The following is a 26193-nucleotide window of genomic DNA, read 5'->3' as shown; positions in this document are numbered from 1 at the left end:
AAGTGGACGCAACACGTCAGCGGTTATTTTCAGCTGGCATTCTTCGTCATGAAGGACAGACAGCTCCTCTGCCAGGCCAAAATCTGTCTGGCCATCTTCAAGGTCGTTGTACCTCCCAGATCTGGCTCCAAGTCTGGAGTCTGGCAAGTCCCACATCTTAAAGTGGATTAGGTGGGCCCCAAGGAGAGCTCTTGCCCTGGCTGCATTCCGACGCTTGTCCCTTAAGCCCTGGTGATGTTTGTTTAAGGACAGCCTCTTCTTTCATCCCTCCTTGGATCTGAGCCTGACCTTCGCCATGGACACTAATTCACACACAGCCACTACGCATACCTGTCCTGCTACACTGCTACAGTCACATGCTTTCCGCCATCATCACCTGAAGTACATTCTGGTACGGAAGACGTTAACCTGTGGCCAAAGCCCAGAAGCAGAAATTGAGTTATAACTGTCAAAAACAAAATGAATGAATGAATGAATCTCTGCTAAGAGCATTTCAGTAATTATATGAAATCTCATCTCTGTCTTCCCTCCATGAGTTTCTTAAAATTGCTTAAATTCATAACCCTTACCTGTTTAAAAATGGAGTCATATTGACAGGCTATGCAATCATTTTCCAGGGTTAATCATACAAATCAAACAAGATAACTGTACTCACAGGTCCTTCTCTATCTGAAGAGTTTTACCTCCCCAGGCTTTATCTCAAACAAGATGGTTGGATGCTATCATTGTTTATATAGAACAAAGAAAAGCAGTAGTGATGGGAATGTGAAAGTTCATTTCCAAATCCAGTGTACAAAACCAGAGGATGAGCTGAAATTTTGCATCAAGAGAGGTGGACAGTCGTTAACAAACACTATTACTTATTCTATTAATTATTAGATTTTCATATTTCACTGCTTAATTCAGTGGCATGGCTGGTGGAATATGGAGCTGAGTGAGAGAGTGGCCAGAGAGGCTGTCTTTCTCTGTGTGTGTCTCCCCTCCCTCTCCTCTCTCCCCTACACTCACACACTTACAGAAATACACACAGTTATCTATATCTATCTCCATAGATGCAGAAATATAGCTAGATGTAAATATAGCTATAGACATGCAACTATACCCACGGATATATAATCTAGGTATCAGATATAGATGTCTAGGTGTAGATAGATATTTAAAACTTTATAGCAAAATTTTACAGCACTGGAAAAGGTACATTGGTGGGCAAGCAACCTGTTCAGCTCAACCTTGGCTTGCTGACACGACACCCCCATTGTTTCATACCACTCCAAAGGGTAGAAAGGGTATGGACTTAAAATTGATTCTCGAAACCTTTGTGAGATGTCTTCTTCAAAGAACCCATGACAGAGAAGCCAGGATCAGCCTCCACCAGGACCCGGGGAGGGGTCCTCACACACCAGCGTGTGGCGCCTCAAGAAACCAAAGTCTGGGGGAGGCGAGACTCCCTAGACCCCTCCCCTCTGCTGGACCTCCAGAGACTCCACCTGAAAACAATTTCTTGAGACCCTCCCCATCTCCCCATTCCCAGCTTCCAACCAGAGTCGTGGAAAGTAGGAATTGGCAATGACTCCGGGGAATCGAGCCCCGCTTCCTGGAGGAGGGAGCGGGAGTGGCCGCGCCGCGCCCGCGTCGTCAGGCCGGGACCCCGCGGCGGCGCTGGCCCCGCGCCCAGAGCGCAGCCCGGCCCGCGGCTCCGGCGCGTCCCCTGCGCCCCACGCCCGCCGGCTCGCGGGGCACTTTGCTCTGACGTCCGCCTCCCCGGCTCTGACGACCGGCCGCCCTTATAAAGGGGACTGTGGCCAATACTGGATCGATCGCCACTTGGCCGCGCCGAGCGCCCCGCGCCGCGCCCACACCTGTCAACTTCGCGCGCGCAGCGATTCTGGAGACTCGGGGTGCGGAGCCTCGGGAGTCGGACCCTCCTGGCCTGCCGCCCTGCGTCCCCACCACACGCCAGTGTCCGGTGCAGCCTCCGCCGAGAGGAGCCTGGACCCGCGGAGCGCTTCCCTGCGAGGCGGCCACTCCAGGTAGGAGCGCGTCGGGGCCGCCCCTCCGACGCGGCTCTGTGCCTCCCGCGGGGACGCCCGGCGGGTCGGGTCTCGCAGCCTGGGTCCTCGGGTGCGAGCGGCTGTGAAGTCGGGGTGCAGTGGGGGTCCCGGGGACGCCGCGGGAGGGACCCTGGGGCGCAGAAGGATCGGCCCGGAGCAGGATGGGGGAGACCTGCGGGTGGGGAGGGGAACAAGGGGGTGCTAAAGCTGCAAAGGCAAAGCCCCCCCCTCACTCGCCACTCGCGCTCCTTTCGCCTTCTCTGAGCCCAAGGGACGGAGGCTGGTTCTTTGGCCCAAGGTCTGTCGCCCATCTGCATGCACGGAGATCTGGCTTCGCCAAAAACTTGTCTGTGCCAATTGAGGAGAATGGATAGCCACGGGCACGAGAGGAAGATACGAGAGAACAAGAATTTAAAATTAAAGGCATTAGAACTTGACGCGTCTCTTCTTAGGGTCTTGTTTTTAGTGCTTGTGATGCTCCGTTATGTTTCAGGCATTTCTGTATTTTTAAGTCATTTCCCTGTGTGTGCCACTGAGGGAGCAGGGGAGAGAGGGAAGAGACTGGATGGGGGGGTCGAGGGAGGGAGACCCTCTAAACAGCACACCCGTTTAGTGGTTGCCATAACTTAATGCTCCCGCACTTGTTGAAAATTGGAGGCCCATGTGGTTTTGAAGTTGATCTTCCTAATTTTTTCCCCCAGATATTTGCATGTCAGGTTACTTTTGGAACCACTCCCTGAAGATGTTTGAAAGGAGGGATGGGATAATGATTGAATGAATGAATGATTATCCATGGGTTCTCGGAGTGAATCTTTATGATGCATCTACACTGCTGAACAATTCTGGATTGAATAGTACTTGGTTCCAAAGTAAATACAGACTTGCTGTTTGTGAGTGTCTTCTTGCCCAAGCTACCGGGTTAAAACACAACGTTAATTTTACATTGCAAGAATTTAATACAAAATGAGTACATTTCTTAAACAGCAAAACCCCCATTTTCTCTGTTTCTTCCAAACCCAAGGCAAGGTTCAGTTGTTGAACAGAAAGAGAGTGATGGAATGGAGGCTTGTTGGCAGCCACAGGTGAACATGGGATTTCAATGCACTTCTTCTTTAAGTGGCCACCGCTCAGGAGCCAGCTGGTCTACCCGGGCTGCCTGTATTTGCTTGGCTGGCTTGTAAGGCATCTGTGTTTTCGCAGAAGTCTTAATGAAGTAGCTGCCGCAGCAGAGCCCGAAGCCCTCAGTGACAATGGATTTCCAGGTGGAAGGGCTGGTAGCCATCGTGGTGTTCTACCTTCTCATCTTGCTGGTTGGCATCTGGGCTGCCTGGAGGACCAAGAACAGTGGCAGTGCGGAGGAGCGTAGTGAGGCCATCATCGTGGGCGGCCGCGACATCGGGCTGCTGGTGGGTGGATTCACCATGACAGGTGGGTGCCCTCACGCCCACCTTTGTGCCATCCCTGCCATAGCTCTTCAGGTGAACAAAGCAAACCTCCTTCTTTGTCCTTGAGGGAGTCTCTGTGTTCACTACTTATATACTTTTAAAATATTTTCAACCCAGTAGCACTGGACCAAATGATGTTTTTATCAGTTACTGGACAGAGCATCAGTGAGAGACATCTGGGCTCTGGACAGCTGGGTGGATGGAAGCAGTGAAAACAAAGGTGGGGGGGGCGTGTGCAGAAGTGCCCGAGTCTCACAAGTTGTGTTTCTGTTCATTGATGTGATGCAGGCAGCATCTCCTTTTACTCCTTACTACAGGCATCAAGTTGTGACTGAGCTGTCTTAATGAATGCTAACTAGTCAGTGAACACTAACCAGTGATGGTTTTAAAACTAAATAAGTCAATTTGGTGGCAGCCCAATTCCAAATTGATTGATGTCCTGTTTTGAAACCTTATTCTCCCATGTAGTGAAGTAATTTTACTCACAGGAAGACGATCACATGTTATGAATCCACGGATCTGAGGAAAAGGTTTCAGGAATACTGATATGAAAGGGAAAAATCAGGGTGTGTCTTAGTAAGAATCCTTCAGCCACCAACTGCAGCTGTCACCCATTCAAACCCCTCCATGCCAGAAGCCCCCAGAGTCTCTCCTCCTTCGCCCAAAGGTGGTTCCGATTAAGTGGTGACTTGTTTTTCTTTTCTGTTCTTCTCGGTTGTTAATATCTTCAAATAATACTGAAAAACAACTATTTAAAATCATATCCATACTATCACTTGATACATATTCACTAACATCACACATTTCACTTTAGAGTTGTATTAGGTTTTTAAATATTATCAACATAATCCATACCAACAGGATTACTATGAGTGCCCAGTGGACAAATATCCCACTGGAAACCATATCAGAATGATACCAAATTTCAGTCCTGAAGTGCTAGTTAAAAATGATTAACCCCGTATTTCAAAAAGTTTTCCAAACCAGTGTGGGCAGACTGCATCCCTGTTTGGCCATTTGAAACCTACAGTGTCATAGAATAATTTATTGGTGGTCTATTCTGCCTCTCAGATATTCACATTTTGTTTGTTTAACTCTTTGCCAATCATACATGGTTTTGTTCGATCTTCATGACAGCACTCGGAAGGGCTCTGGGCTACGTCAGGACCCAGACCTGTGTGGTTAGTAAGGACCAGAGCCAGGTCTGGCAGCCACACAGTGAACCACACCCAGCCTCTCCCCACTTCTCCATAAAGATACCCAGGGTGAAAAGAGCTCTCTTTTACCCTGTTTCTCATTTTTTCTACATAAACACACATACAGAAAAAAAATATGTTTTACAAAATATTTTCTATGATGCATAATAAACAAAACCAGAAAAAATACAAAAACATGAAGAATAAGAATCACCCACTTACCTATCACCTGCAGATGTTTACTGAAACGTTGGTGCAGATTTTCTTGGTTTTTTCCTTATTATCCAGCTATTGATGAACAATACAGGCACCTTTGTGTCTTCATCTTCAGTTTTCATTAGAGCACAAACATCTCTTCTTTCCTCTAAAGACCCACATGGGATACTGGTATCTGAAGTGAATTAAAGCATTGTGATTATATCTCCCTCAGATTTCTCTTTTGACAAAGAAAATAAGAAGAAAAGCAAAATAAAATGACAGTTGTTGATTTCACTCAAATGGTTGAAAAGAATAGATGAACTGTTGCATACTAAAGTATTTTATTAATTGTAAATTATGGTAACTTTCTACTACTCTAATTAAATAATACATTAATTATATTCATAAAGGTAATATCTCAGAATTTGTTCTTTTATCATTTAGAGTGATTTTAATCTAATAGGCTATTAAACTATATTGAAAAAATTTGAATTATGGTATTTCTTATAACATGTCCTGCTTGAATGTAGCTTTTAAAGATTTTTTTCTCAGAACCAAACAGAGCCTTGATCAATATCATAGTTCAATTAAAATCTGAACCATATTACCTAAACTTGTCAGATTCATTGATTGTGTTATTTGATAAGGAATAAAAATTGAAAATAAAAATGCATATGATTTAAAAGAATCCTTGTTCTCAAGAATCTGATGTGAAAATATACAAACATGCAAATGACCATATTGATAACAATGGAGGGACTTTAATTACAAAAAAGTACCCAAGTCTGCCTGTCTATATTATAATATTTTAATACTATAGTTTGTAATTATGATATTTTAACTCAAGCACCAGTTTTCTTTCTGGAGATGGAGAGGAGACCTACACAATGAAAAATGATCACTAATAAATGTTGTGCTAATAAGACCTAATAAGATCACTAATAAGACCATCAGGCATTTACTTAACGTGACAAAACATTCCTTGTGCCTGACAGGAAGGTGAGGTCTCAGGGGCTGTGCTGTGAGAAGTCATTGTCTTGGTTACTTGCCAGCTGTGGGGAGGTGGGGAGGAAAGTCTTTAAAATTTCACCAGGTTTAGGATAAGAAAAGTACATCATAGCATTTGTTATTGATCAACACCATGGAAAAGCTGCTGTGAAGATGGGGTGGCTGCTAAATATCATTTGTCCACTTGAGGACTTTGTGTATAAACTCTCCATTTGTGTATATAAAGTTCCTTTGCAGGAAGGTCTTTTCAGGTTGACCTTTTAAAAATTGGATCAACCACTGAAGGCTCTCTCTCCTTTGCTTTGGGTTTGGATTAAATGCCAGATAAATTTTGGCAAGAAACACTTGTCTTTGGCAGTTTCATAAACAAATTATTTGTTTTACGAACATTCTAACTGTGAAATTTCAGAGAATTTTTCAGAGTCAAATTTTATTCCCCATTGCAGCCCAGAATTCAGTCTCATATTTGGTAAGCTTCATGCCAGCCTCTATTCTTCATAACTTTACAGCAGTTACACCTAGGGATTATTGTAAATAGTTTGACAATACTCTTCAAAGAGTAAAAACTGCCAAGATTAGAGTGTTCCATTAACTTTAGCATTTCAGCAAAAATCAACTACTACAGTTCTTCTCAGAGAAAATGATAGAGTTTATAGATCATTTTGGACCCAAAGTTGTTTAATCAAAACATGTTTTTGTTGATTCTATGACCTCCCTTCTTCAGCTGTTATGCTACAAAAATGTTATTAAATAATATCTGAAGAAGACATAGTTCTTCTTATTCTTTATGAAATATCAAATGTCTGCCTGAAAGACCCAGATTAGAACAAAGACTTGCAAATGGGCATGCAGTCAACATTTTAATTCTCCTGAAGGCTGACCCGAGCCCTAAGTGTAGGTCAGGTCCTTGGGGAGACAGAGAAGGAAAAAGCAATTTAAGCTCAATTACATCACCTGGCACCCTCCTCCCTCCACTTCCTTAACAGTGTAAGGTAGTAAGTACAACTACATTATCATTTGGAATAGATTTGCCAAAACCCTATGCACCCAGCATGTTTGTGAAGTGACTCTGTTAATGGAAAACACCCACACCCACAACCACTCATGCATACGTGCACACACACACACACTTCACTCCTTGAAGACAATAGTCATGATCAATGAGGAAAAATCAATACAATTAAAATAAAAGGCCCTTGAAATCAAGACACTTGATTCCACATTATGGAAGCTAGGGGGAGAGTTGTAGCATTATTAAGAATAGAAGCAGTCTTGAAATATATCACATATGATCTCAGACTTTGTGATATTATGATACCATTTCAAAATGTTCATGACTCAATGGATTTAGAAAATATCCAGGGCAACACTGTTCAGTGGAAATATGATGTAAACCACAAATGTAATCTTCAATTTTCTACATATCACTTTTTAAAAAGCACAAAAAAATAGGTGAATTAACGTAAATAATAGAATTACTTAACTCAGTATGTTAAGAATGTTTTAGTTTTGTTGTGTAACCAGTACAAAAAGATTGAGAAGTCTTAACACTTATTTTTCCATGATGAGTCTTAGAAATCCGAAGTGCAGTTTTCACTCTTTTATCACTTCCACCCAGACCAACCATGTCTCTGGTGGCAGTCCCACAGGCCTCTCGGGGCTCAGGGGCGCCCTGTGGGGCTGAGCGGGTCTCAGGGACAGCAGGCATGACACATCTCCCCTTCGCTTCTCATCCTGTTTCAGCCACCTGGGTTGGAGGAGGCTACATCAACGGGACAGCTGAGGCCGTGTATGTTCCAGATTACGGCTTGGCATGGGCTCAGGCACCCATTGGATATTCTCTTAGTCTGATTTTAGGTAAGAAAAGCTTTATACCTGAGTGAGTCAGTCAGTAAAGCATAAAGATTAGGGGTATAAATAGCAACCGAAAGAATAAGTCAAACAGCATGATTATTGTGGGAAATCCCACTGAAGTCACTGTTATCAGAAAGTGGTAACACGAATGTGTAGCTGACTGGATCTCTTGATTATGGAATATGTAGAAAAATTCCCTTGATCGTTTTGCAATCAGTACAGTGAATTTCTTAGTGTAATGATGTTTTTTATTTCCAAAATAGTGTGAACATATCATTAAAAATGAATCAGTTTGAATTGTACCTGAATATCTTGTTATAAATCAAACTAGTAAAAGGTCAAGAATATTATTTAACACAGTTCCTTTTTTTTTTTTGCTCTTAGAATACTTTTGTTGGATCTTGTACTTAATCAAATGAATGGCCTGCTGGGTAATACAGGTGCATAGACATTTAAGGGAGTGCTGAGCTGGTCCACGTTTTTCAGTCCACATGATTTGGCCATGCTATGTACAGTCTTGGATGCCTACAATGGTAGTTGTGTTAAGGAATTTCCACTTTATTGCTAAATATTTCTTGGTCCTGTACTCACAGGATTTTGCAGACTGATTCCTCAACACATAGAAGTATTCTAAAAAATTCATTTCCCTTGAGAAATTATACACAGTAAAAGGTTAGCAAGGACTTTTATATTGCAGATTTTCAAGTTTCTCTTTAAAGCTTGTTTGAATTTCCTTTAGGTGGTCTGTTCTTTGCAAAACCCATGCGTTCCAAGGGCTACGTGACCATGCTAGACCCCTTCCAGCAGATCTACGGGAAGCGCATGGGTGGGCTCCTGTTCATCCCTGCGCTGATGGGAGAGATGTTCTGGGCAGCAGCCATCTTCTCAGCCTTAGGTGAGAACCAACAAAACATCCTTCTGCATGCAGGGAGCTTCCCAGGTGGTACTAGTGGTAGAGAACCGACCTGCCAATGCAGGAGACATGGGTTCAATCCCTGGGTCAGGAAGCTGCCTTGGAGGAGGAAATGGAACCCACTCTGGTATTCTTGCCTGGAAAATCCCATGCACAGAGGAGTCTGGCAGGCTACAGTCCATAGGGTTGCAAAGAGTTAAACACAATTGAAGTGACTTAGCATGCACACACACTCTGGTTGAACAAGCACTAGATACACAGCTTTACTATCTTCAGCCACAGGCCCCAGCCTCGCTTACCTAGATTAACACCACCACCCTGCTGCTTACAAGGCCACCCTTCTCCCATGATCTTCACACAGCAGATTAGATTGAATCTGATCACACCCCTTTACTGCTTAAAACTAGACCTTTAAACTGGGCTGGAAAAGCTCCTTTTGGACTCTTCCTTCTCCCTTCCTCCAGAACTTTGCTAGCTTAGTGACCCCTCCTTAGGATGCACAGCCCCCACTTTCCTTTCAAACCAACCAGAAAGAGACTTCAAATCTTCTACAGATGTCACCTCCTCCAGGCAGTCATCCTGAACCTGCCAGATGCCTTTCCTCTGGGATTCTGTCGGAACCAGAAATTTTGTTTTCATTGGATTTATTACTTTGTATTTACATGGCTATTTACCTATTTCCCAGTCTCCAAACGTCCACAAAAGGAATTATTAATTTCTTGAAGGCAGGGCCTGCATCTTATTAACATTTATTGTCCCATCACACATGAATGAACGAATAACCCATACCTACACTTTCTTCAGAGGAGAGAAAGGAAAACAATAGTCTTTCCTTTCTCAATGAATCCCATTTCATCCAGAATGCTGGAGTGTGACGTATTCAGGGATTTGAAAAATGCACTTAGACTCTTTGTGGTCTAACTTACTTCCAAGATCCACCCATGCTAAGAACAACCTGTCCTTGAGTTCTCAGCCCACTCATAAGACCTAGGAAGTGAGAGAGTTCAGTGGGATTGTGGGCGAGCTTCAGGCTCAGCACCCTCCCTTTTCATCCAGAATAAGTCTAAGCTATCCCACTGAATGTTGAGTTCCTTCCGGAAGACTCACAGAGTTGGGCCTTCCTTGTCTTTCCTCTATGAGCTGTGCCTTTGTGTGACATCCGGGACACTGTCATCTCCAACTCTTACAAATGGAATCAATGGGCTTACATCTACAGTTAGGCTTAAGTGGCCCAAAAATAGGTCAGATGCCACTCTTCACCCCTTTCTCTCTAGACTGCTGTATAGTTGTATCTTATTTTGGTGGTCTCCAACTATCAAATGAAGGAATGACTTAATGTAGAAAAGAAGTGAATTTAATAGGTAAATAATTTTCACTGTAATAATTTAGTGAAAATATTGCACTTTCCTGGCACTGAGTGGTCATGCTCCACAACCACCCCGGCCGTATCCTAATGAAATTTTACATAAACACACAGCTCGCTTCCCACCTTTCTCTCAGTAGCAGTGGTAGTTTATTTGTCATTGCTTTCAAAGCCAGAAAATTGTGGTTTTAAGAACAAACTGCCTGCTGAGATATCAAAAAAAGGAGTGGGCTGAATATCTAATAGAATACAAAATGTTCACTCTAACTGAATAAGGATCAATTCATGTAACAGAGCCCTAAAGGGAGAATAGAATGAAAACCTATTATTTCTAAAGTACTTTGGAAATATAAATCATAATAGCTAAACTGTGAACTTTGCTGCAATTAGTTATTTTAGTAAATATGTGTCTACATCTGTGTGTATGTCAACATACATGTAAAATATGTTAATGTTGCTCTCTTTACATACACATGTATCAAAGAACTTTTATGAAAACATGACTGCTATTCTTGAAATATATGCTCTAGTTTTAAAAAATGTGTATTTCAATTTAACAGCTCTGTTTTCTTCAAAAATAATAGTTGGATATACTTCAAAATTAGTGTTTATTAGAAATAAGCTCAGGGCAAGATATTTTACCACCTTACTATGAATGTGCATAGTTCACCTGTAAAACTTAGGAGTATCTCAAACTGTCTTCTCAATATATATAGACAACATCCTTAAAGCTTCTTAAAGAAATGTGTATTTACATAACATCAAATTCAGAGAATTTTTATAACTTTATTTGCAGTATATTTATTTTTCCGGCTGCATAAGTAAATTAATATTTCACAGCAGCTCCAGAATCTAGGTTTGGTTTTACTCACTACAAATGATGGAATGATTTAGAAAATATTTTAGAGAAAAAAATTCATTCCAAGCTTAATAGTGAAATGAAAGTCGGTGGCTTCTTTAAAGCCACTGAGTTACTGCCAAATGACAGCTTTTACTAGAATGGCAACCCACTCCTGTTGTTCTTGCCTACAAGATCCCATGGACAGAGGAGCCTGGCAGGCTACAGTCTATGGGGTCTCAAAGAGTTGGACACGACTGAAGTGACTTGAAAGTGAAAACTGAAAATGAAGTCGCTCAGTTGTGTCCGACTCTTTGCAACCCCATAGACTGTAGCCCACCAGGTTCCTCCATCCATGGAATTTTCCAGGCAAGAGTACTGGAGTGGGGTGCCATATCCTTCTCCAGGGGATCTTCCTGACCCAGGGATCGAAGCTGGGTCTCCCGCATTGCAGGCAGACGCTTTTACCGTCTGAGCCACCACACACTAAACCCTACATCTTTAGACTCCTCATCCAGTGATCTTTCTTCTGTAACATGCAGCCTCCCTACCTTTGGAGGTGTAGTATTAATAGAAATTTCACCAGAGGGTGGCAAATTAAACAGTATTCAAAAGAAGTAGAGTAATTATTGAACTTTTCATAATTCATAGGATGTAACTTTAAAATATTGTTATTACAGTAGAGAGCTAGACCAAAGCTGAATGGCAAAGAATTGCAACTAAAGTTTCAACATGAAGTGAATAGTCTCAGGAGAAAAGAAAATAACTTGTTAAATATCCATACAACAATAAGTCAGTTGTCCAAAGTCACTTGTAAATAACCAACCTCTTTCCTTTGTCTTCTGCTCCCAATTCTTTACTAAGATTTTCCTTTTCTCAATTGGTTTTTACTAAAGAAAGTAATTTAATTTTGATACCAAACCATGGGCTTCCCTTGTGGCGCAGCTGGTAAAGAATCTGCCTGCAATGCAGGAGACCTGAGTTCAATTCCTGGGTTGGGCAGATCCCATGGAGAAGGGAAAGGTTACCCACTACAGTATTCTGGCCTAGAGAATTACATGGACTGTATAGTCCATGGGGTCGCAAAGAGTCAGACATGACTGAGTGACTTACACTTTCACTAAACCAAAACACTAAGAAGAAGATTCTTTTGAAAAATATTTTGCATTGTTATCTCAGATCAAAATATCTCATACTGCTCTTTAGATAATGGATTTTCATCTCAGATGGGCTGCATATGCTATTAGCATGCAATTGAGAAGTGAAGATAGAATGTAAGTTTGCAGTTAATGACTCAAAGGAATCACAAATGTGTTGCATGTACATTAGTGTGAGAGGAATATCATTGCTACATTTAATAATACAAAATATAAACTATACCACTCTTGAGAACAACAGGAAAGGGTGTGTAGAACAACAAGTGAATGCTGAACTGACAGTGCAAAACTCCACAGTGGTCCAGCTATCCATACCATGATATTAATATTCTATTAGAAATGTAGACATCAGCAAACACAATAAACAAAGTCATAAAGTTAGAAAAGCATAGATTGATTTCTAAAGTGGGTTTACAATTTTGATGAATTTATAGTGATGAAAATCACTATAAAACATGATGCTTGCTGATACTGAGTTGCATGAGCTGTTTGTATATTTTGGATATTAATCCATTGTCAGTTGCTTTGTTTTCAAATACTTTCCCTCATTCTGGGGTTGTCTTGTTGTCTTGTTTGTGGTTTCCTTTGCTGTGCAAAGACTTATAAGTCCAATAGATCCCATTTATTTATTTTTGTTCTTATTTTCATTACTTTAGGAGGTGAGTCAAAAGGATCTTGCAGCAATTTATGCCAGAGAGTGTTCTGATTCTATTTTCCTCTATGAGTTTATAGAATCCGGCCTGGAAGCCAATAAGAACCTACGACAGAGCACAGGGAACTCTACTCTGTGCTCTGTGGTGACCTAAATGGGAAGGAAATCCAAAAAGAGGGGATATTTGTATACACATAGCTGATTCACTTCGCTGCAGAGCAGAAACTAACACAAAATTGTAAAGCAACTATACTCTAATACTATACTCTAATAAAAAAAAAATTTTAAGGGAATATAAAAACCCTTGATGCTAAATCTATGACTCTTCAGTACATTTGTATTCTAGGAACAAGATTGGAATGCTGCAGGAAATGAATAAAATAAAAGTAATCTTTCATAAAATTGAAAAAGTTGGAAAGTGCAATTTTATTATTTTCTCCTATGAATTTATTTCAAACCCTGGTACCTTAGACCATGTGTTATCTAATAAAAGCTGACAGGGGTCAGAGTTAATGCAACAGAGCAAATCAATGCTAAGTGTAAAATGAGAAGCTGGGTGGTTATGCTCATCATAAAGGCTTGCTTTTCTCATGGATGTGAGTAAATACACTGCATGTGTTCAATGAAGTCAGAGTTTCAGGCAGTCGGTGGAATGATTGCAGGACCTTATAGTAGTGTTCAGTTCAGTTTATGTCATGGAATTCTGTAATCAAGTCGTGAGTTTCAGGTGTCCTCATAAATAAGTGAGCAAAGCACTAATTTCAGAAAGAAAGAACATTTTAGAATGTGTGCGTATATGTGTATATAAACACAGATGTGTACAGGCACACTCAGGTTACTGAGAAGGAAGAGCTGGACTGTGAAACTTCACCTGGGCTGTTCCCATCCCATCCCTGCAGGAGCCACCATCAGCGTGATCATCAGGGCCAGTGTGCACATGTCTGTCATCGTCTCAGCGCTCATTGCCACCCTGTACACCCTGGTGGGCGGTCTTTACTCTGTGGCCTACACGGATGTCGTTCAGCTCTTTTGCATTTTCGTGGGACTGGTAAGTAGGGCCATTCACAGACTTCCTTCTTCCTTTCATCCTCCCTCCCGCCTTCCTCCATCCTTCCTTCCATCCTTCCTTCCTTCCATCCATCCTCCCTCCCTTCTTCCTTCATTTCTCCTTTTGTAAGAGCTCACATGGTATTTCATACTAACTCAGCAAAAACTAATAGACGTCCTACTTCCCCATCATGACTAACACACAGTAAGTCATACAGAATTGGAAATTTCGCATTTCTCTGTGCATTACTTGGATGAAAAACTCTAATCACATTGTGAGATTTTGACAGAAAAGTGCCCTCAGTTAACTCTTAGGAAGGTCTGGGGGCTCCTTCCCTTCACGCCGACATTGATGGAAACGCGTGTGATCTTCCTTCAAGGACTTCTGTCAGAGTTAAAGCTTAAACCTTGACCCTGATCTGTGTTTGCCTCTTAACCTTTCCAGACATTAGTTTTGGTTATGCCATGAAACTGCTCCTAGGCTATAGAAATTATTTTCAGTCAAATCTTCCCAGTCACTTTAAGGAATGGATATCTTCTAATTCTAAGAAAATACATGTGTTTTATATATATATATATATATGTTAACATATATTCATATGTTTTGTATAAACATATGTAAAGTTCTCGAATTCAGTGTTTTCTTCCCAAAGGTTTTGCAGTCAATGTGATATGGCATAATTAGCTCAGAAACTGACAATGTGTTACTGTAACTTTTCTAAATCAGTGTTCCATAGCGTCCACAGAGAACATGCTTCCAGGTCCTCCTCTGAACAAGAGGAATGACCAAGCTGTGCCATCTATGAGAAAAAAAAAAAAACTAATACATGAAATCTTGCATGTCCCAGATAGTCACACTAATGCTTTCACGAACTCTGGTTGCAGTGGATCAGCGTGCCGTTTGCGCTGTCCAATTCTGCGGTTGCTGACATTGGCTTCACTGCCCTGCACACCAAGTACCAGAAGCCCTGGCTGGGGACCATCGAGCCATTTGAAATCTACACGTGGCTTGACAGCTTTCTGCTGTTGGTAAGTGACACACATGTCCATCCTCATCTCAGCGCTCATCACCACCCCTGGACACCCTGGTGAGCGGGCTCCCACTCCTTGCTCCACCTTCCCATCAGAGCTTCTGTTCATCAGTGGAAGCCAAATTGTACCTGACTTACAAACCTTGATGACCTACGTGTCCAGAGACATAGGTATGTAAATTATATATATCAGTTCATACAGTCATTGAAACTATTGATAAAATATTTATCAACATGGAAGATGTTAATGATAGATTGATTCACAGGTTGCAAAACAAAGGGAAAAGTTTTGGAAGCATATAGAGTTGAGGCATGGGATTATGAATTTTAGGATTTCTCCTTGTTTTATTTTATTTTGTTTATTTTTGCTTTTGAGCTTGTTCAGTTCAGTTCAGTTGCTCAGTCATGTCCAACTTTTTGCGACCCCATGAACCGCAACACGCCAGGCCTCCCTGTCCATCAACAACTCCTGAAGTTTACCCAAACTCATGTCCATTGAGTTGGTGATGCCATCTAACCATCTCATCCTCTGTCGTCCCCTTCTCCTCCTGCCTTCAATCTTTCCCAACATCAGGGTCTTTTCAAATGAGTCAGCTCTTCGCATCAGGTGGCCAAAGTATTGGAGTTGCAGCTTCAACATCAGTCCTTCAAATGAACACTCAGGACTGATCTCCTTTAGGATGGACTGATTGGATCTCCTTACAGTCCAAGGGACTCTCAAGAGTCTTCTCCAACACCACAGTTCAAAAGCATCAATTCTTCAGCACTCAGCTTTCTTTATATCCCAACTCTCACATCCATAAATGACTACTAGAAAAACCATAGCCTTGACTAGATGGATCTTTGTTGACAAAGTAATGTCTCTGCTTTTTAATATGCTCTCTAGGTTGGTCATAACTTTCCTTCCAAGGAGCAAGTGTCTTTTAATTTCATGGCTGCAGTCACCATCTGCAGTGATTTTGGAGCCCCAAAAAATAAAGTCAGCCACTGTTTCCACTGTTTCCCCATCTATTTCCCATGAAGTGATGGGACCAGATGCCATGATCTTAGTTTTCTGAATGTTGAGCTTTAAGCCAACTTTTTGAGCTTGTATGGCTTTTATAAGAAGGAAATTGTTCTGGAGCCAATATGTGAGATACTGATAAACAAACAGATATCCCAGGATTTGGAGCCAATGAGAGAGACAGTCGAAGAAGCAACTTCAGTACATTGTGATCTGGGAAGTTCCCTCATCAATTCACCCACTCACATGATAAATATTTACTGAACACTGACTCTATGTCAGTTAGAGAATTGTCCAGTCTCCTCTCTGGCCACCCCCACACACCCTGACCTCTGCTTATACCAAATACATGGTGGTCTTATGGCTGCCTCTTGGTTTCTTTCTTTTTCATGTTGGATTATTTCCTAAGAACTTTCCTCCCTCCATCTCCACCCACTGACACCCCTTGACGTCCAAGGATTGACTCGAATGTCATTTCCATGGGCTTCCCTGGTTAGGGAAGTCTTCCTCCCACCATTCCACCTCCCTCTGTTACCCCCAGATGATTAGTTCTTTCTCAATATTGTTCCCATAGTGCCTCTTTAAAGCATCGACAAATTACATTCCAGTTCAATGTCTCCAATTTTTTTATAATATATTCTCAAATAAGAATGTTAAGCACAACCCCAATGTAGGCATAGACTGCTTATACGTACTGTACTACACATTGTGTAAATCACTTAATAAAACAACAATCTCACAGTTACGTACAAGGTAGAAATGAGTATAAAGAGAAATTCTAGTATCTTCTCTATATTAGAAAATACCTCAATGCACTAGTTCTCCCAGCAGACAGTGATCTCAAGAGTAGAAACCACTTGTCACTCATCTTTGGGCTCCACAACCATTCCATTGCCTGGCACATGACTGGGATCCAGAAATATTCATTGGGTTGTTTTGACTCAAATTAAACTTCATGGTTTCAGAATATTAATGTTTTTGAGACAATTTTGTGGTGGTTAGAACTTCCAGATGAGAACAAACTGAAGGTTTCTGGGTAGTTTTAACACAGCTTAAAGTGAGTAAGTTAAGGAAAAGAAAATCTTGTGCTATATAATTATGAAAGAAAAGAACTTGAGGAAGTCTGCAGAGTTGAAACTGTGACAATGACAGCAGTGAACACGAGTGTAGAACCATTTTCTGTGCTTCAGAGTCTTGCTTGTCACTATTCTGAATGTGATTATTAAAAAAAAAATCTCATTTTAAAAATACCCAATGAGCACATATACACTCCCATGTGTAAAACAGACAGCTCGTGGGGGAGCTTCTGTACAGCACAGGGAGCCCAGCCTTGTGCTCTGTGATGACCTAGAGGGGTGGGATGTCAAGGAGAGGAAGGCTTAGGAGGGAGGGGATATATGTATGCATATAGCTGATTCACGTTTTTGTAGAGCAGAAACCAACCCAACATGGCAAAGCAATTATCCCCCAATTTTACAAGATTTTTTAAAAATTTATAATAAAAATAAAACAGGAAATTAAAAAAAAATAAAAACAACTAATAGATGCTATTTGCCTCCATTCATCCTGGGTCCCCATGGCTCCCATGCAGATGCTGGGTGGAATCCCGTGGCAAGCCTACTTCCAGAGGGTCCTGTCTTCATCCTCCGCCACCTACGCTCAGGTGCTGTCTTTCCTGGCAGCTTTCGGGTGCCTGGTGATGGCTCTGCCAGCCGTGCTCATTGGAGCCATTGGCGCATCGACAGGTAAACCTCTGGCAGCTTCACTGATTGACTCACTCAGGCTTCACCCAAGTCACCAGGGAGCACCCAGCTGCCCTCCCTTCCCCACTTTCCCCATTACCCCCATCGTGTATCTGCCTTTGTTATTATAAGACGTCAACAAATCGTCTTATAGTTCAAACATTATTTGACTGCTCACCTCACCAATAAGACATTTGTGAGCAGGCCCCAGCACCACTGTTGGGATATTTATCAACTGTGTATCTGTGATCTTGTCAGCCTTGGTTCTCAACCAACATGCACACTGTCATCATCCAGGGAGGTGGAGGGACTCAAAAAATACTCGTTTCTATCCTACTCCGCAGAGATTTTCTTTTAGTGACCTAAGATAGAGCCAGAGATCAGTGTTTTTAAAAGTCCTCTTGGTAAGTCAAAGCTGAGAATCACTCAGTTAGTGGAAAGCTTCTATGTAGCACAAGGAGCTCAGCTCTGTGCTCTGTGATGACCTAGAGGAGTGGGATGCAAGGGCAGGGGGATGTGGTTTGAGAGGGAGTCTCAAGAGAGGGTGGGGATATATGTATACGTAGGGTTGATTCATGCTGTTGTACAGCATAAACTAACACAACATTGTCAAGCAATTATACTCCATTTTTTTTTAATGGAAAAAAAAGTAGAGAACCACTGACTCAGAAGTTGACCTGCCATCACCGTAACCACCCAAGGATCACTTTGAACTTGAGGCTTCAGTTTACATTTTCAATAGTTTGTTAATTAAAGGTTTCCTTTCTTGGAGAAATCAATCAATAAGTTTGTAAGTAAAGATAAACTAAAACACTAAGACACTTAGAGAATATCTTACTCAAAATTGGTAAAAAGAGTTTTATGACTTGCTTACCTCCCATTTAGCCTCTATCCTGAACATTTTTTAAGTTTCGTCCTTAATTTGATTGCACTTACTAATTCCTCCTGATCCTTGGTTATTATTTCTGGTCCCATAATATTCCAGTTAATGCTATAAAACTAGCCACATAAAAGCATGACTTTGAACAATTGTAATAGAAAATGAGGGAAGGAAAAATGGTAGGATCCAGGGAAAACCACCCCTATATGGTCCTATAATCATGACATTAATGTTCAACAAATAAAAAAGGAGCTATACTAAACAACTGTTAAAGCTTCTGCTGTGTTCTTCTTGCATACTAGTATAACTAAACAGTAAAGATTTATATGCAAAGATAAGCTTATATTTCAAGTTCTTTTACCACAGAATCCAAAAACTGCCTGAAAATTTCAACCCCATACTTGCACTTTTTATTCAATAAAAAGGGACTGTCTTTGATCCATTCATGTTTATTTCTAATAAGTGAAATTCAATGCAAGAAAGAATTTACTCAAGAGAAAAATAATGCCAATGAAGCTCCTACCACAAGGCTTTATCCAGGAAGAGAATGGATGAGAAGAGGCCCACTGTTGTCTTTATCCACTTATGTGTATAACTGAGCAATGAAACACTATGTGTTCTCTCACATCTCCATGTGGTTGGAGGAACCCTCGAGGCTTCAGCTTGAGAATACTTATTTTCAATGAGTCTGTGCCAGACAACACCATTCTAACACTGCAGAAGAGAAATTTGTATTAAAAAATCTCACACCACCATATTCTGTGCAGGTCCTGTGGATAAGACTAAGTGTAACCAAAACCCATTAGATACCAGAATATAGGAGACAATGTCACTGGACCAATACATGGACTTGCCACCTAATTAAACTAACATACCCCATTGGACTAATTAGATTTCTGACCGATTAGACTAGGTCATATGTTCTGAATTTATTTCAAAAGCTACCTAGTAAATAGAATGACTCCAGACGGATGGATAGATGGCTCTTTGGCTGTGTTTGTTGTTTCTATCAACAGCCTGGAACCAGACTGCATACGGGCCTCTTGCTCCCAGGGAAAAACAGGAGGCAGACATGATCTTGCCGATTGTCCTCAAGTATCTCTGCCCCGTGTACATTTCTTACTTTGGTCTTGGAGCCGTTTCTGCTGCTGTCATGTCCTCAGCAGATTCTTCCATCTTGTCAGCAAGTTCGATGTTTGCTCGCAACATCTACCAGCTTTCATTCAGACAAAATGTAAGAATAGTTATATTTTCTTTAACATTACATTGTTGTTATTGTTCTCATCCTTGCACTTACTGTGTAGGTATTATTCTATATCATTAATAGTCTTTGTGAAAATCTGACCCTACTTTGATTCAGCACATAAGGTTAAATGATGATACACTTTATTTATGTTGTATATGAAAGTCCTTCATATATGTTGTATATGAAGGCTTCCCTGGTTGCTCAGACAGTAAAGAATCTGCCTGCAATGCAGAAGACCGGACTGTATCCCAGGGTCGAGCAGATCCTCTGGAGAAGGAAATGGCCACCCACTTCAGCATTCTTGCCTGGAGAAGTCCACGGACAAAGGAGCCTGGTGACTATAGTCCATAGGGTGGCAAAGAGTCGAACATAACTGAGTGACTAATACACACATGAAGGTTTTTAATGCATGCTATTATTCACTCTACTACTGACGGACACGCATCAGTATAACTATTTCCCAAGAGGTACAGTCATGTTGCAATAATTTAAATGTCTTCTCTTTCTAATAAGGGAGTAACAAAACCTAAAGTATCTTAGAAAACTTTGAGTTTAAATACAGTAAGAAACTCAGGAAAACCTGGTGTGGGCGGAACATAGTGAGTTATTATTTCATAGGTATCGGTGTCATGCTTGTTTTGCTCTTCACTTGAACCCCAAGTCCTCCTTTGTCAGGAAATAGCCTCTCAATTTGACTTTACTCGCTGAATCTGAGGGCATAGAGCAGCACGCTCATGCTCACTGAGGGGCCCATAGCCCTCTCCATCTTCTTCCCTCACTCAGGCTTGGCTTTCTGTAGGTTTTCTAGGTCATAGTTAACACAATGGTCTCACTTCGTTTTTGTGTGTGTGTGAAAATCTTTGTTATTGTCAACACAATGATCTTTCTAAAATGAAGACAAGAAAAATAAATTTTACAAAATACACAAACAATAATTTATGGATTATGTATGTTTTTTTAGTTGCAGGTGAATAAGATTGTGCTTAACAGTGAAATGAGGTACATAAGGAATTAATCCTCCATAGTACCCTTTGTGTTGCTATTAATGCTTTGCTTTAGATTCTAATCTGCATTCAACTCCTAATTTTTCAATTTTCAAATTTCCTTTCTCAGCCTTCACTTAAATACACAATGTATAATACTTGTTTGAAAGTGAAACTGAAAGTCCTCAGTCATGTCTGACTCTTTGTGACCCCATGGACTATCCAGTCCATGGAATTCTCCAGACCAGAGGAATACTAGAGTGGGTAGCCTTTCCCTTCTCCAGGAGATTTTCCCAACCCAGGGATGAAACCCTGGTCTCCCGAATTGCAGGCAGATTCTTTACCAGCTGAGCCACAAGGGAAGCCCAAGAATAATGGAGTGGGTAGCCTATCCCTTCTCCAGCGGATCTTTCCGACCCAGGAATGGAACCGGTGTCTCCTGCATTGCAGGCACATTCTTTACCAACTGAGCTATCAGGAAAGCCCATAATACTTTTTTTAGTTTCATGATTTTTTAAAAGCTTATTAACTATTATTTGAAGACAATATTTATACTATGTTATACAAGTGTTGCCATATAGCATCTAAGTAGTCCCACTTGTTTTGTAAGGCGGTTATTCTCAACGGAGAGAGGAAGCCAGATAGGCCTCGCCCCCTCACTGCCACATTGCAGCATCTTGAGTCTCTTTCTGACATTCAGCGAGCAGCGCAAAGGTGCGCTCTGGTTCCTCCATACGGATCACTGAATTTCCTCCCCAGGTCCACAATGAAGGTCACCTAGATTGCTCTGTTCCTTGCTGCTGGTTTTACCTGTAGGCTGTGCTATTTGAACCAGAGTTGTTCTTTAGGACAGCTTTAAAGCACAGGAAGGCATCTCATTCTCCTCCTGGAGAAGCCCGCACTTTCTGAGAAAAACTGACTCGATGGCGATTTCTTACAGGCTTCCGACAAGGAGATCGTCTGGGTCATGCGCATCACAGTGTTCGTGTTTGGAGCTTCTGCGATGACCATGGCCTTGCTGACGAAGACGGTGTATGGGCTCTGGTACCTGAGCTCTGACCTGGTCTACATCATCATCTTCCCGCAGTTGCTCTGCGTGCTCTTCATCAAGGGTACCAACACGTATGGGGCGGCGGCAGGTTACGTCTCGGGCCTTTTCCTGCGAGTCACTGGCGGGGAGCCCTACCTGAACCTGCAGCCTTTGATCTTTTACCCTGGCTATTACATTGATAAAGGTGGCATATATAACCAGAGATTCCCATTTAAAACTCTCGCCATGGTGACCTCATTCTTATCCAACATTTGCATCTCCTATCTAGCCAAATACCTGTTTGAAAGTGGAACCTTACCACCAAAATTGGATGTATTCGATGCTGTTGTCGCAAGGCACAGTGAAGAAAACATGGACAAGACAGTTCTGGTTAGAAATGAAAACATTAAACTAGATGAACTCGCACCTGTGAAGCCAAGGCAGAGCATAACTCTCAGCTCGACCTTCACTCATCAGGAGGCCCTCCTGGAAATGGATTCAAGTCCAGAGGGCTCTGGGACTGAGGATAATTTACAGTAACCACATCTGCATAAAACTCTGCTTTCTCGGAGCATTAGAGCAGACTAGTCCTGGAAGGGTGGTTTGCAGCTTATACAGTATATTTTAAAAAAAAATAACAATGAGGAGGACAAAAGTCCATAGAGTAGTTAACTTGCACAAATCCAAGACAAGTCAGAAGGAAGCACCCTTGAAGCAGCAACTCTCTCTCCTTCATGGACACGTCTCATCCTCATTTAATTTTGACTCTTGATAGTTTTGTTAAGTATCTGAATATGACTAAAATCCCACTCAAAAAATAGAAAGCCAAATAGAGTGTTCACCTTAATTATGGAAAAAGGAAGTTTAGGTATGAGAAAGCCAAGGAGTTTGAGTAGCCTTGAGGCTGACCTTGTTGGAGAATGCCCCGAGAGTCCAATTTAACTATCACACAGATATAATTCCTGTCACTCCACTGGATGGTACAGTGAATTTGTCAGCTGATTTCTCTGGTGTGATGAGTAATTTCTTCTTTCCTGTTAACTATAACATTTGCTGAATATGCAGTTTTGTTTTTCTTTTACTGGTGATATGTGTTATTCTGAGCACAGGCAAAGCAAACAAAAAAAAATATTGTGTAGCAGCATTTCTTGACATGAAAGATAATAGTAAGGTAGAGTGCATTGTGGTAGAGTATTCCTGGCTCCTTTGGATGTATCTAAAGCTACCATATGACTACCATATGCATTGGGGAAAGTATGTAAAGTGAGAAAGGCGTGATCATTAGGCAATCTGGCAGTGATAAATCAAGAAGGCCATTAAGTAGAAAGTGCCAGGAACAACAGTCAATTTTACCTTCATCTGAGGTTTGGAACATTTTGCTTCATGACAAAAATGTCATCTCTTGATGGTCTATTTGTATTGGAAGTGAAATTGAGCCACTTATAAGGTGAGGTAGCTACATGGCCTATCAAGCTGAGAGACAAACCACACTACTGATAGTGGTAAAATTAGAAAAGCAAAGCCACTCAATTTTGAATGTTTGTTAATGAGGATGGTTGAGTGTCAAGGGAGCTACTGTGTAGCACATTTTTGCAGAAGCCAGTCTTAGGTACTAGACAAATCACTACTCCAAATGGTATACAGTGAATTTTAAAATGCAGAAGAAAGGAGAAAGTAAAAATGCATCCTAAAGGAAAGAAGCCATCAATTTTAACATTTGGTATCTACATAACTTTCATAAGGTTAGTCATTGAATATTGTTTTACTCCTTTTCTGGAGTTAAAAAAAATATGTGTATATTTATACATTATGGTTTGTATCCATTTTAGAATTTTAAGTGTTTTTCCACCAGTCACACAGTAGAAATAACTGGAGCTACCTCTACAAAAGCAGAATGAACTGATCAGCTGAAAAGTTATCTGAACATTTGATCCAATAAAGAAAAACAGTCTGAGTCATTCAAACTAACACACTTATTCAAAAAAAAAATTCCTTTTTTTTGCAATTCATAGACAAAGTGAAGTGTCAACTTTAAGTCCAAAAGTTGTGTTTAGGGAGCTAGAATTCCTTGTTTATTGTAATTGTCAAAAGGCAACAAATAATAATCTCCTTTGTTATTAAGTGAAGTGAAAGTGGTCAGTTACGTCCAGCTCTTTGCGACCCCATGGACTATAGCCCACCAGGTTCCTCTATCCATGGGATTTCCCAAGCAAGAATACTGGAGCAGGTTGCTGCTTCCTTCTCCATGTTATGAAACATGAATTTAATTTACAGGGTAATTCTTAAATATGAAAATAAGTAATTTTACTTGTCATTCCCATATTTTAATTGTCATTCCCATATTTCCAGTCCATGGGGTCACAAAGAATCAGACATGACTGAGTGATTAACACTTTCACCTTCACCCATATTTTTAATGATTTATCCAAGCATGATGGTGAATAAGACATTGCATTCAGAACTTTTACAAAACATCACATATAACGTAAATGAAAAGAGAATTATTGTTACTCACCTATTTCCTCAGCATCTGCTCTATGTTCACTGTTCTATGGAGTGCTTGAAAAGAAGCACATTTTGGGGACCAGTAAGTGTGGGAGTACCAAGGTTCTTGTACATGCGTTGAGAGAAGAACCAGGAAGAGGCCACGCATTTTTTAAAAACTACAAAGGTGGGAACTTCTAACATGTAAAGGTAATTAACTGATGAACTGCAGCTCCTTGCAAGTATGATACTTCACATGAGCCTCTTTCCAGCACTCTGTGTGAATAATTATTTTCACCCACTTCATCACTGTAAATTTTTGTTTCAACCCCTTTAGGCAGTCTTCCATAGAAACACATTACCCATGTTATAGTCGCATGAAATAGAGAAGTAGTGTCTCTACTGATATTATATTTTACAGTTTTGTTGGGTAACAGTAGTCCAATCACCATATTTAAATCCAGTGAAAAAGAATAAATACAAATAGTGAAATTTTCTCCAATTCCATTCATTTTATAATAGTAGAAAGATAAAGTGGGAAAAGCATTCACCTTGTCCCAAATGTTAAAAACCAGAAAGCTTAAATACTTCAAGCTAATAAATAATATTCTGTTTTTATTTAACTTACTATTTCTTTCCTACTCTCAAACGAAATATACATAAAAACTAGATTAGTGTAAAATACACCTGTAAATGCTTAAATATTAGCAAGATGATTCTTTTAAAAGGACACAAAAAGTTGAGTATCCAAAGGAATGAAACAGCAGTTATAATGTCTTTATTTAGGCTAATTTACACAGAAACTCCCCAATTTCCAAGGAAGAAACCAAGTTGTGAGATGTGGTAGACAATGCATTATGCTCATCACTTGCTCTTTCTTGACATCGTGGGAAGCATTCACAGCTTTGCAAACTTCTGTTTTTCCTTGGTGGACCTAATTTTCAAAAATCCATTCTCGATGAAAATAAAACAGCAACATCTCAAACACCACTGTATCACTCTTTGGAGGTGATATCTGTGGACAAGGCGTAGGAATAAAACACAGATTTTATTTTCATACTTTTACAAAGAGTGTAATGTGTTTCTTATGTCATTTTCATGTTTCTTTTCATACATAATTTTCAAAATAGCAAGCTCATAGCTGAACTGAAATGTCAGGAACAAACTTCCAAACAGTGTTAAAAGCCAGCTTCATTGCCAATCTCATAAGTAATGAATTTGATGTGAATATCAAATGAATGTAAGCTTGAAATGAGTGAATCTTACATAATGGCTGTTAGCTTTTTTTTTTTTTAAATAATGAGCTAGCATTGTATTTTAAACATGAATGTGGCTTTTTCTTTTTAGCCTTTAAGAAAATGTACTCTTGTATAATGTATAATTTATTGTAAGTTTGCTACGGAGCAGATAGAGACATATAATAGTTCTAAGTGTATATTTTTGTTTGTCAAAGTATTATATAAACTGTGCTTAAAATAAGTAGATTTGCAACTGTTGTAAATGTTTTAGGTGTAATGGCATTGTATTAAATTGTGCTGGTGCAATTCAGGCTATTACCGCCTAGGTTTGGCTTTGGGGGGCCCCTCTTAAAAGGAATATAGAGGGTGCTTCCTTGCAGCAACATGGATGGACCTGGAGATTGTTGTGCTGTGTGAAGAAAGTCAGAGAAAGAGAAAGATAAAAATGAACTTATTTACAAAACAGAACAGACTCACAGACATATATAACCTACGCATGGTTACCAGAGTGGAAGAATGGGGGGATGGGATAATTAGGGCATTTGGGATCAACTTGCGCATATTGCTCTATTTAAAATGGACCTACTGTATAGCCCAGGGATCTCTGCTCAATGTTATGTGGCAGCCTGGAGGGAGAGAGGTTTGAGGGAGAATGAATATATGTATATGTATGGCTGAGTCCCTTTGCTGTTCATCTGAAACTACCAATTGGGAATACTCCAATATAAAATAAAAAGTTTTAAGAAAAAACAGTTATGCACTGAAACTTAAATAAACCATCTTGTTACCAGAACACATGAAAACACTAAATGGAAATATAACACCAGGCATAAA

At 40.7% G+C, this 26193-nt stretch overlaps 1 protein-coding gene across 1 annotated transcript; it reads left to right on the top strand.

Annotated features, from left to right (window-relative positions):
• Positions 1 to 1690: 1690 nt before the first annotated feature.
• Positions 1691 to 26152, top strand: SLC5A7 (solute carrier family 5 member 7). The gene is made up of 9 exons (XM_043468687.1): positions 1691 to 2030; positions 3252 to 3479; positions 7642 to 7755; positions 8492 to 8647; positions 13575 to 13723; positions 14608 to 14751; positions 17348 to 17501; positions 19395 to 19612; positions 21548 to 26152. Exons 2-9 carry the CDS (start codon positions 3302 to 3304, stop codon positions 22175 to 22177), a joined length of 1743 nt encoding a protein of 580 aa, XP_043324622.1. The 5' UTR covers positions 1691 to 2030; positions 3252 to 3301; the 3' UTR covers positions 22178 to 26152.
• Positions 26153 to 26193: the final 41 nt, after the last annotated feature.

This window comes from Cervus canadensis, chromosome 5 (assembly GCF_019320065.1).
Source record: "Cervus canadensis isolate Bull #8, Minnesota chromosome 5, ASM1932006v1, whole genome shotgun sequence".
Lineage (NCBI taxonomy): Eukaryota > Metazoa > Chordata > Mammalia > Artiodactyla > Cervidae > Cervus > Cervus canadensis.
Note: the sequence above shows the minus strand (reverse complement) of the source record. Positions and strands in the feature narration are given on the sequence as shown.

Excerpts from the sequence above, each read along its gene's own strand:
- SLC5A7 (XM_043468687.1), top strand. The coding sequence starts at position 3,302 with ATGGATTTCCAGGTGGAAGGGCTGGTAGCCATCGTGGTGTTCTACCTT. Across the intron at positions 17,502-19,394 it reads AGCCATTGGCGCATCGACAG|CCTGGAACCAGACTGCATAC; the intron begins GTAAACCTCTGG and ends TTCTATCAACAG. Across the intron at positions 19,613-21,547 it reads AGCTTTCATTCAGACAAAAT|GCTTCCGACAAGGAGATCGT; the intron begins GTAAGAATAGTT and ends GATTTCTTACAG.